The following is an 11,542-nucleotide window of genomic DNA, read 5'->3' as shown; positions in this document are numbered from 1 at the left end:
TTCACAGATCCCATTTTTAGGTATCTATGAATAAATTAAATTAGCACAACATTCTATTAATACGACAAAAATCATAACAATTCCAGTTATGAGATTAACATACAAAATTGTAGTTCAGAAATGGTTGCGCTTTCGACCGATGTTCACTTAAGCTTTTTTTACTTAGGATGATTTGTGTTGTTTATTATGTAAATGCTGACTGATTTTTTGTTAACACGATGTATAATAATGTATAAGATATGCATGTAGGTTTTATCATTTTATAAAAAAATATTATATTAAACAACATTGTATATTTTTTCATATAAAGTTAATATTCTATTATTTAAATAATATATATAATACTTCTATACTTTTTTATTTTGTACATTTCTGCAGAGACAATTTTGTTCTAACTATATACGGGTGTTTCGTATCTACGGTTAAGAGCTCGTTCGTTGGCGAAAGATACTGGACGACGGCCTCTATAAAATATATTATTAGATACAACCGGGGGCCGCTATTATGGCTGAAGCGCCAATGCGAAATAAGTCTCGGGAGGGTTGCTACTGGGGGATCAAATACCTCGCTGCAGCTTGTAAAAGCGTTTTCTCAGCCAATAGCAGCGGGCTGCAACGCTCCCCTAGCATACGAATGTGCCCCTTTGCTCCCCGAGTTTCAGTCGTACCGTGGATAATGGCGAACATTCCGCGACTGATATACTTCTACGACTTCCATCGAATGTTAAGCTGTCGTAAATTAATCTCGTAAAAGAAGGACAAAATGGAACGGACGGTTGGTAACTTTTCTTTTACCATACTTAAAAAACGTCTTAAAAACATAATTTGCTGTATAAAACATGCAACTGTCTTAAATTTATATATTTTTTAATGATAAATAAGTGTTTGTTTGATTTTTATGATAATATATTTATCATAACGCTAAATTTGTTTAGTAATAAATAAATTAAAAAATGTACTCACCAACATGTGTCGGCATCGCCAATTCTTCCGTCGTTTCATCGATATCATTGTCTGGTTGATTAAAACCTATAATCAATATGACAATATAAATAACGTGAATGACAGTGATTTAATTCATGTTACACTAAGAAAAAACTTGTACAACTGACTACATTAATTTAGTCAATTGAACAATTTTTTTCAGTGTATAATAAATATTAAAAAAATTTTTTTAATGTTCCTAAACAGACGATTGATATACCTATTTTTCGGCATATTTTCGTTAAAAACAAATATCTAATATATATATATATATTTCGTTAATAACAAATATATTCGATAAATTCGATAAATTTTTATATAATTGTTACAACTTAATTAAAAATTTTTTTTTTTTTACTTAATTCTCTTCATTTTTTATTTACACTTGCGGTTTAAAATATAATCGTTTTAATATTATAAATCTAAGCAAAGGATTAAATATATGCAACTTTATTACTTTTATGTTACTTTAATAAACTAATAATAATTTATACAATTTACAAATCTTTCTTTTTTATCAACAGGAATTCAAGATTAAAGATTCATAAAAAATCTAATAATTTACTTCAATTTATTTAAAAAACAAAAGTAATACGCAAAAACATTTGTTATTATATATGTTTTCACTTAACACTTTTATACAAAAAAAATTAATTAAAGACTTGTATTTTAATAGTTACGATATTAATTCCAAAGCTTTGTAAAATAAAAATATTTATGACTTAATATTCAACATATGTATATGATATGAATGACATTTAATGTCTTGTTTATAAAGAGGATACACTCTTAACTCTATTTAAATATTATAAAAAATATTGTCAGAAGAGTAAAGAATTCAAGTATTTTGTATTGCACTTTCGATGCAGAAGATACGCGATTGCGTAATACATACATATAGGTATGAGAATATAAATACGTGAATGGATATAATGTGTGTATTGACAATTGTACGCGATATCTATATTACGATGATCATTTTGTGAAACTTTTTAAATTTTAAATAAGAACAATTATAAATTGTTATTAAAGGCATAATTAAAGACATACTTCGATAGAAATCTCCAAATCAAGACGTAGGTTGTAAAATATTTTTCTTAATAAAAGCCATATTCTTAAAATTGTGACTCAAATATATAGACAATATATAAATTATATGAATTTGAGAAGTAAAAACAAATAGGATAAATGAAATTCTTATAACGCGTTATTGTATTATTTATCTCATTGCAACGTTATAACAGAACAATTATAATATTAAATAAAATAATTCTTTTTTAATCACGATTAATTACACATTTTTTAATCTAAAAAGATATATATAACAAAAGTAAAAGAAAAAGTTTTCATTAACTCATGCAGATATTTTTATAGATGTAACAATCATATTAAGTTTCCTAGGCTGTTGAAATTGATTTTACACTGAAGTTAGAGTTGGGCACACTACTTGTAGTATAGAAAAATTTTATCAGTAACATGTAACGCAATTGTAATTTATTAAAATTCAAGATTAATTTAATACAAATTTTAACATACTTAAGTAAAAACTAATTTACTTTTAATTAAAAATTTTGTAATAAGTCCAAAACAATTCCGAATATCCTGTAGAAGCCCTTGTAAAAAATTTAATACTGAAAGGTGGTATAGTATAAATTAATTATTTATTTTAAGTATTAAAAGCGACTAACTTTCTCTCTCGTCACAAAATATTTCTTCTAATTAACAATACATTATTTTTTTGCATATACTCGTTAATTTGTGTTAAAATGTGAAAATATGCAACTTTCAGTATTAAATTGATCAATATTAAATTGAATTTCTTCAAGAGAACCATATAGCACACCTTATCTAAAAAGACATATCTTGGAAATGTTCTTAGGACATTCGAAGAATGTAGGTACGTTCTTTGAACGTCTTTAGGACGTCCAAAGAAATCTGTACTGTGTACGGAGAGATTAATCACAGCGATTTTATTTTCTAATTTAAATAACAATAATAACAATGATCGTGGTTATGTAGATATAAATCATAATTACCACTAATTAATATCGTACATTCTTTAAAATCTAATTATCATTATGTATACTAACCTTTATAAATGCCTATATTGATTGCAGCATTTACTGTGATGTATAATACTACCGATTGTTATGCGTGTAAATTTTATTATTTATAATACGTACGAAGACAATCTCGTTTAAAACACGCACATAACTTACGGAAAAATTAACGTACACGGAGTTCATCTGACGAAATATTATGGTTATTCACATCGATGAGACATAACAATACTATATCCGCATATAATATATATGATGATTGTTCGATATTTTTTTCGGTATATCCGATATTGCTCGTCGTCTTTTTACATTCAGTTAAAGTCATAATTCAAATACGAGTATGATTTTGATGGACTCCGGACGCACAAGGAAATGGATCGCCGCAATCAACAACGCGCGTCATCAATGTAAAACGAAAACGGATCTATGCGATAAGGGATATATGCGTTGTTCAATACATTATAACGAACATTTCACACTTCACGGTAACACTTATGCTGATCTGATCACCTTCGCGGACGCGAATCACTTTCGGCGAACGAAAAATAACTACGAAAATTGAGCGGAATGAATTTGAACATGCAATTTACCGTTGGTTCAATATGGCTGACTATCGCACCTATCGACACTGTAATTCTCGAGCAATCGAATATCGAATGCGCAACCAGTAGGGGGAAGTGTAAAGTGGTAACACTGCTCAAGTGCAGCGAGTGCATTATATTGTGATGAGAATCATCTGGTACTCTTGGTACTCTTGGTAGTGCTGATTTCATTATAATAATGATTTTACGAGGATTAAACTTATTAAAAATTGCTCATAGAAGTAATCAAAGTAAAATCGCTGCGACAAATCTGCGCTCCGTTAGATTATGTTATACTGGGTAAATGAAATTATATAACTCTACGTTATAGGTTATGTTTCGACGTTTCGCTATTCAATACAAGTACATTTCATTGCGCGAAAAAAATATATGCGTTACGTTTTAACTAATTTTCTGCTATCATATATTTGCAATAATTTACTACGTTATTTCCTTATCAGTCATGTATATCGTAATATCGGAATGGCAGAAGAGAAGAAATGGGTATATACAGCTGAGGCTTTTGGAGGCCTCATGTGGTGGTGGATATTGTGGCATTTTTGGCACGATTTTGGTCATATTGTAGTAAGTATCATGTGTTGTGTTTTAAGGTTTTTATTTTCATATGTTTAGTATCAGTAATCCTAATGCAAGAATGTTTTATTTATATTTAGGGAGAATTTCCATATCCGGATCCATCCAAGTGGACAGATGAAGAATTAGGTATACCGCCAGATGATTACGAGTCTGCAACTCGCATATTATAGATCATTTTGCGATAGTGTTATATAAAGGTAAAAAAAATATATTTATTATTACATCAAAATAAGAATTTGCAAAGTTTTAACATTTACTTAGAAGAAATGTGTTATGTTTGTAAAATTATAAAATATAATTATTGTTTTTTATCCATTTTATTCTTATATACATAAATATTTTATCCTAATTTTTGAGATATCTCATCTACATATCTCAAATATATATAAATTCCTCCATGCTTTATAGTAGAAGATGAATAGAATGAAAGAATATATATATATATATATATATATCGGTTTCCCAAATTTTGATATTATGAACAAAGAACAACATTACATATATCATTTTATTAATATTCTATTACAAAAGTTTTATTTAAGATATTTATAACAAAAGTAATGAAAAATTAAGCTTATGTATCATATATTTTGTAGATATATTAATTCCCTTTCTTGACATTAATAGAGATTGTTTTAATCTCAAGGTATTCTTTTAAGCCTTCTTCTCCCCTGAAAGAAAAATACAAAAGTTAAATAACGTATTATTTAAAGCTTAAGCTTAAGCAAGACTTACAATTCACGTCCTATGCCAGATTGTTTGAAACCACCAAATGGTGTTTGAGGTGTGATAGCATCATAACAATTTATCCTAGAAGACATCAAGTATATGTAATTATATATGTCCAATTGCCTATACAGTAAAATGTTATCATGTATTCCTTGTATATTTACCAAACGCTACCTGCTTCTACAGCTTGGGCAAATTCCAAAGCTTTATTGATATCTTTAGTAATTATACCAGAAGCAAGGCCATAGTTAGTGCGATTAGCACGTTCAATTACTTCATCCATGGTTTCAAATTTCAAGATTGCTTGAACCGGACCAAAAATCTCTTCCTTGGCAATCCTCATATCATCGGTTACTTTTGAAAAAACTGTAGGTTGTACAAAGTAACCAGTATCGCCCTTTCGATTTCCACCAGTTTCCACAACAGCACCCTGCTGTTTGCCCGAATTGATTAAGCCCATAACTTTATCGAACATCTCTTGATCAATCTGCGGACCTTGATTTATTTTAGGATCAAATGGATCCCCTACTTTTCTGTCAAGCGCCAATTGTTTAGCCTGTTTCACGAATTCATCATATATTTTAGAATGCACAAATGTTCGCGACCCTGCGCAACAGTTTTGTCCATGATTTGTAAATATTGCATTATGTGCGATTTCTGCAGCTTCTTTCACTATAAACCAATGTATGTAACCAATGTAATATAAATTAATTATTTATTCAACGAAGTGTATTAAAATTGCTCATTATTTTTTTACAACATACCGTTAACATCATCGAAAATAACAAGTGGGCTCTTGCCACCTAATTCAAGGCTGACACGTTTAAGATTACTTTTACCAGCAGCTATCATTATGGCATGTCCGACCTAGAGAAGAAACATAATTTATACCAGTACATACATTTCTATCAATACAGTCATATTACATAAACTGTAAATACCTCGGTGGATCCAGTAAAAGCAACTTTTTGAATTTCTGGATGTTCAGCAATAGCTGCGCCAGCAGTTGGACCATAACCTGGAATGACATTTATGACACCCGCTGGAAAGCCTGCCTCCTTAGCTAGAGCAGCTGCATAAAGCGCAGTCAAAGGTGTTTGCTCGGCTGGCTTTAAGATTAGTGTACATCCAGTAGCCAAAGCAGGAGCCCATTTCCAAATCAACATCAGAAAAGGATAATTCCAAGGGATGATTTGTCCTACAATGCCGACTGGCTCTTTTCGTGTCAATGTAACACTACTATCGCCTAGTCAGATAATAAATAAAATTACTTACTCAATTTATAATTTATATTATATCTATCATGGAAAACTAACATGGGAAATTTAATATAGCATATATTTTTTAATTGGTTGTCTATATACGTACATAGCCTGTACCTACATAGAATAATTATTATACAATGATAATAATAATTTAAAAAATAAATACCTGTTGGAATAGTAGTTCCAAGTATTTTATCACTCCAGCCTGCATAATAACGAAAAGTAGCAATACTTGCTTGAATATCCTCAACAGCACTTTCATATGTTTTTCCATTATCAAGAGTTTCGAGAGTAGCGATATAATGTAAATCGCGTGTAACAAGATCTGCGAACTATTTTATTGATTTATATTTAATATGTAATTAATATTTACATTAGGTTAAGTATACCATATTTACCTTGTGCATAAGTTGTCCACGTTTGTATGGATTCATTGTACGCCATTCCGAATTTCTGTTAAAAGCTCGTTTAGCAGCTTCCACTGCTTTATTTACATCAGCCTAAAAAGAAATTCATCTTTTAAATTACAATTAATTACTTTTTAATATTAATTTTTAATATTTAAATATTAAGTGAAAAAAAGTTTGATAGGAGGTATGCAACTGATGCTCAAAATATTTTTCTATTAGTTTCTACTGTCTTCTATCGTTACTATATAATACTCTATTTTTATACATGATTTTTATACATAAAACCATGAAAAGGTAATTAAAAACGAATGAGAGTGTAGAATTGTTGGTACGCACAGTAATAAAAAATGAATTTTTGTTCAAATTACTCCTTTTATTATATATATATATTTAAATTTTTTATATGGGAGATTAAAAAAAGAGATTAAAAAATTTTAACTATTGCAAGTCTATAATACTTAATAAAAATATATAAAAGAGGCTCCTATGAATAAATCAAATATTAAAATAAATTGCCGTTGAGAGCCAACACAGGATGAAAGTGTGTAATGAAATTTATTTAGTTACATAAAATTGCATACGTTTCGACCTTGTCTAGGTCCTTTTTAATGCATAAATTACAATATAATATTGAAAAATTCTTCAATGGAGTAAAGAGTGTCATAAACGCGTACAATAAAAAAAAAAAACTAATAGCTATATGGTGTTGTCCAATTGTAATCAAATCACGACACCATCATTGAGGTGCAAAATTCACTGAAATGTACATAGTGTAATCGTGTCAAGTTTTTTTATAAAAAAATTAAAAGATTAAAAATTAATACCAATGTTTAAATAACGTTAACATAGTATGATAAAAAAACTCACATGATTGTCGAGAATTTGAATAGCGTATAATTATTGTACAGATTCCATTAATTCCACAGTTTACTGATAAAATAAAATACATAAAGAATAAAGAAATTAATAATTAATGAGTAAATATTGTAACTGGTTGGTAGAGTAATTAAATACATATGAATAAAAAAAATTTTTAAGTGAATATCATTAGAATTGAAACTTACATGGAAGTGTAAAGTGAATTTATTTGATGTTGAATCGTCAAAAGTAAAATGTGAAATAAATAGAAAGAACGAGTATGATAACGGAAAATGTAAGACAATGTCATATAACAGAAATAACGCATCACAAATATAAATATAAATATAAAATGTATGGGTATGGAAGCATCACGGTTCAGATAATAAACTAATATACTGCGGATTAAGAGAGAATGTGTTATTTTTTTAGGTTTAAACCTTGTTTTTGTTTATTAATATGTATCTATCATCTCTGATATCAATCTTTTATGTAAGATTTTTTCTTTATTCAATATCTGCACTGAATTCCAATCAAAGTCATGTGATGAATCAATACGATATTGAGTAATAACAGACTGTTAAGAGGTGTTTCTGTTAATATGATTTTTATGCTCTTTAATACGTGTCATTAGACATCTACTCGTCTCAAAAACTCGCAATAATGTTTTATATTTCCAACCTTCTTTCTTTCATTTCGCATTTTTTGATTAAATGAGCCAACAAAATTTTTTTATAAGTCTGTCAGATTATTGCGAGTTTTTGAAACGAGTAGATGTCTAATGACACGTATTAAAGAGCATAAAAATCATATTAACAGAAACACCTCTTAACAGTCTGTTATTACTCAACATCGTATTGATTCATCATATGACTTTGATTGGAATTCAGTGCAGATATTGGATAAAGAAAAAATCTTACATAAAAGATTGATATCAGAGATGATAGATACATATTAATAAACAAAAACAAGGTTTAAACTTAAAAAATAACACATTCTCTCTTAATCCGCAGTATATTAGTTTATTATCTGAACCGTGATGCTTCCATACCCATACATTTTATATTTATATTTGTGATGCGTTATTTCTATTATATGACATTGGATCTGTTTTTTGTTCCTGCACTGTCTGAACTAGTACATATGGTGCAATAAGTTGAAGTGAAATAAATATACGTTTGTTTCATTTTAACTTATTGCACCGTGTGCACTAGTTCAGACAGTGTAGGAACAAAAAACAGACCCATTGTCTTACATTTTCCGTTATTATACTCGTTCTTTCTATTTATTTCACATTTTACTTTTGACGATTCAACATCAAATAAATTCACTTTACACTTCCATGTAAGTTTCAATTCTAATGATATTCATTTAAAAAATTTTTTTTATTCATATGTATTTAATTACTACCAACCAGTTACAATATTTACTCATTAATTATTAATTTCTTTATTCTTTATGTATTTTATTTTATCAATAAACTGTGGAATTAATGGAATTAATGGAATCTGTACAATAATTATACGCTATTCAAATTCTCGACAATCATGTGAGTTTTTTATCATACTATGTTAACGTTATTTAAACATTGGTATTAATTTTTAATCTTTTAATTTTTTTATAAAAAAACTTGACACGATTAAGGTTGGATTATACTGGCCGTAATCTGTTAACTTATGCTGTAATCTGTAAAAATTGACCAATTATAATCGATTATTCCCCTCTCATTCGACTGTGATTGATCAATTTTTACAGATTACGGCATAAGTTAACAGTTTACGGTCAGTATAAATCAACCTTTACACTATGTACATTTCAGTGAATTTTGCACCTCAATGATGATGCCGTGATTTGATTACAATTGGATAACACCATATAGCTATTAGTTTTTTTTTATTGTACGCGTTTATGACACTCTTTACTCCAATGAAGAATTTTTGACAATATTATATTGTAATTTATGCATTGAAAAGAACCTGGACTAAGGTTGAAACGTATGCAATTTTATGTAACTAAATAAATTTCATTACACACTTTCATCCTGTGTTGGCTCTCAACGGCAATTTATTTTAATATTTGATCTATAATATTTATTAAATTACTTAAAAAACCACACATACACACATATGTGTAGGCGAATAAATTATACATATTTCTTGTAGACGCGCGCGCGCGCGTGAAAATTAAATAGACAATGAAAAAAATATAAACAATATGATAAGAACTCTTTAATATTTAAACATAGATAAACAAAATGAAGTCGTTTGTGTCGTATCAAAATCGAAAATTATTTTCAACTGTATGCAATTCAGTTTTCCGAATTAAATTAAATTATTTTTTTTTATTTAGTTTTTTAATATATTTTTAAGTTTAAAATTTTTTTATCTAAATTATAGAGACCACACAACAGACATTTAATAAATAAATGTAAGAAATTTGATTCAAATTGAAAAATATAAAAAACATTTGTATTTATATTTTTAGTGTTACATTAAAGAGGCTATTCTATAACTCATAACGACTGCAACTATATTGTCATTCTACAGGTTTTATATACAGTAAGTCAGTAAACAAATCGCGTAATTTAACGATATCGTTAGTTATTAAGAGTTACAGAATAGGTTCCATTATTTTTTTCTATACCAAATCAATTAAAAGCCAACAAAATTTAAATATTAATTCTTTCATAGTCAAAGATTTGTAACTAAAAAAAGATAGCATGTTATTCCCAAATTTTGATATCCCGAATTTATATAATTATCTCTTAATCTTATCTTTTTTGTGTAATGTTTAAGTTTTACGTAATAATAACATACCTTATCTCCTTCGGAGATTTCAGCGATAACTTTACCATCTGCAGGATTTATTGTAGGAAATTTACGACCACTCGCAGCATCCACAAATTCATTGTCGATGAATAACTATAAAATATATTTGATATGGTTAATAATAAAAAATAGTTTGTTGTTTTAAAAAATTGTGATAAGAAGTTCAAATGTTAACAAAGTTGATAAAATTTTATCCTGTTTTCCGCTATTTTTTATAATTATTCAGTTTTAATTAAAAATTTGTATTTTTAGAATTATTTAAATTATGTTTTTGCAACTCTACTTCAAATAAAATTGATATATTCTTTAAATAACTCTTAAAAAGTTTCTTTATGTAGCTCACACAAAGATTATTCTATTAATAAGTCTTTATTGTTCAAATATTTGCAATTTGATATACTTGCAAGGGAACGGTCGAAACTGTCCCTCACCGATGCGCTTTGGATATTTTTTAATGCTCTACAACATATCCAAAGCGCATTGAAATCAGTGAGGGACAGTTCCCTTGTTAGTTAAAAAAAACACGATCGATATACATTTTATGAAACAATACAAAAAGAACTTACTTGAGTATACTTAATTTGAACTTGCTTTGCCATTTTGTTCTCAACGATGTTTACTCGGCAACAGTCAACGAACAAGTGCCGGTAAGTGTCTGGAAGGCTTTATAGAGATGACATCACTAGTATCGTTTAACAAGATATTTTTGACTCGCATGTGATAAGATTGCTCTATAAGCCTTTATACATAGCCTCTTTATTCGTTTTGATATCCCTTTCAGATTTTGATAATTAAAAAAACTTAACGTAAATATTATAATATTATATCGACATAAATATTAATATAATTTAACGGGCAACGAACCGAAATAAAAATATTACAATTCAAATTGAAAAGAAAAACAAAATGTATTTAAAATAATAAAAAATAAACGAATAACAGACGTTTCGACACCGATCGAGTTATTTTCAATGTTAAACAAATCATTAACAGAACATACAATTAACGGATTTTAACAATTTAAGGTAAATATCTAGAATAACGGAAGCAGCTCCGATCCTCTTGACCTTGACATATGTTGTCAACTACTGCCATAATTACTCAAAAACGACGTAAGATTACATTCAATATATAAAAGTGTGTGCGTGTAAAGGCAGTAGGTTCTGCCCCCCCTGCGGGGGCTCGACTTTTGTTGAATATAACCTAACCCATCCTATTTGTTGGTATGAGG

General features: G+C 28.4%; 2 protein-coding genes and 1 long non-coding RNA gene across 3 annotated transcripts; 1 reads left to right on the top strand and 2 right to left on the bottom strand.

Moving 5' to 3' along the window:
• Positions 1-402: 402 nt before the first annotated feature.
• On the bottom strand, positions 403-976 carry LOC108777816 (uncharacterized). The gene is made up of 3 exons (XR_001940835.1): positions 963-976; positions 565-728; positions 403-464 (listed from the first exon to the last, which is right to left on the bottom strand). It is a non-coding gene; the product is annotated as an uncharacterized LOC108777816 (long non-coding RNA).
• A 2,779-nt stretch (positions 977-3,755) lies between these two features.
• Positions 3,756-6,015, top strand: Ndufb2 (NADH dehydrogenase (ubiquinone) 1 beta subcomplex, 2, 8kDa). Its single transcript, XM_018544811.1, has 4 exons — positions 3,756-3,924; positions 4,086-4,209; positions 4,299-4,418; positions 5,939-6,015. Exons 1-3 carry the CDS (start codon positions 3,824-3,826, stop codon positions 4,389-4,391), a joined length of 318 nt encoding a protein of 105 aa, XP_018400313.1. The 5' UTR covers positions 3,756-3,823; the 3' UTR covers positions 4,392-4,418; positions 5,939-6,015.
• LOC108777832 (retinal dehydrogenase 1) lies at positions 4,815-10,997 on the bottom strand. The gene is made up of 9 exons (XM_018544809.1): positions 10,878-10,997; positions 10,300-10,404; positions 6,614-6,715; positions 6,382-6,547; positions 5,892-6,196; positions 5,715-5,817; positions 5,115-5,622; positions 4,957-5,031; positions 4,815-4,892 (listed from the first exon to the last, which is right to left on the bottom strand). Exons 1-9 carry the CDS (start codon positions 10,908-10,910, stop codon positions 4,823-4,825), a joined length of 1,467 nt encoding a protein of 488 aa, XP_018400311.1. The 5' UTR covers positions 10,911-10,997; the 3' UTR covers positions 4,815-4,822.
• Between the last annotated feature and the right edge of the window lie 545 nt (positions 10,998-11,542).

The sequence above is a fragment of the Cyphomyrmex costatus genome, unplaced genomic scaffold, assembly GCF_001594065.2.
Source record: "Cyphomyrmex costatus isolate MS0001 unplaced genomic scaffold, Ccosl1.0 scaffold467, whole genome shotgun sequence".
Lineage (NCBI taxonomy): Eukaryota > Metazoa > Arthropoda > Insecta > Hymenoptera > Formicidae > Cyphomyrmex > Cyphomyrmex costatus.
Note: the sequence above shows the minus strand (reverse complement) of the source record. Positions and strands in the feature narration are given on the sequence as shown.

Excerpts from the sequence above, each read along its gene's own strand:
- LOC108777832 (XM_018544809.1), bottom strand. The coding sequence starts at position 10,910 with ATGGCAAAGCAAGTTCAAATTAAGTATACTCAA. Across the intron at positions 10,405-10,877 it reads TTCAAATTAAGTATACTCAA|TTATTCATCGACAATGAATT; the intron begins GTAAGTTCTTTT and ends TATATTTTATAG. Across the intron at positions 5,818-5,891 it reads CTTTTACTGGATCCACCGAG|GTCGGACATGCCATAATGAT; the intron begins GTATTTACAGTT and ends TTTCTTCTCTAG.
- Ndufb2 (XM_018544811.1), top strand. The coding sequence starts at position 3,824 with ATGATTTTACGAGGATTAAACTTATTAAAAATTGCTCATAGAAGTAAT. Across the intron at positions 3,925-4,085 it reads GTTAGATTATGTTATACTGG|TCATGTATATCGTAATATCG; the intron begins GTAAATGAAATT and ends TTTCCTTATCAG. Across the intron at positions 4,210-4,298 it reads ACGATTTTGGTCATATTGTA|GGAGAATTTCCATATCCGGA; the intron begins GTAAGTATCATG and ends ATTTATATTTAG.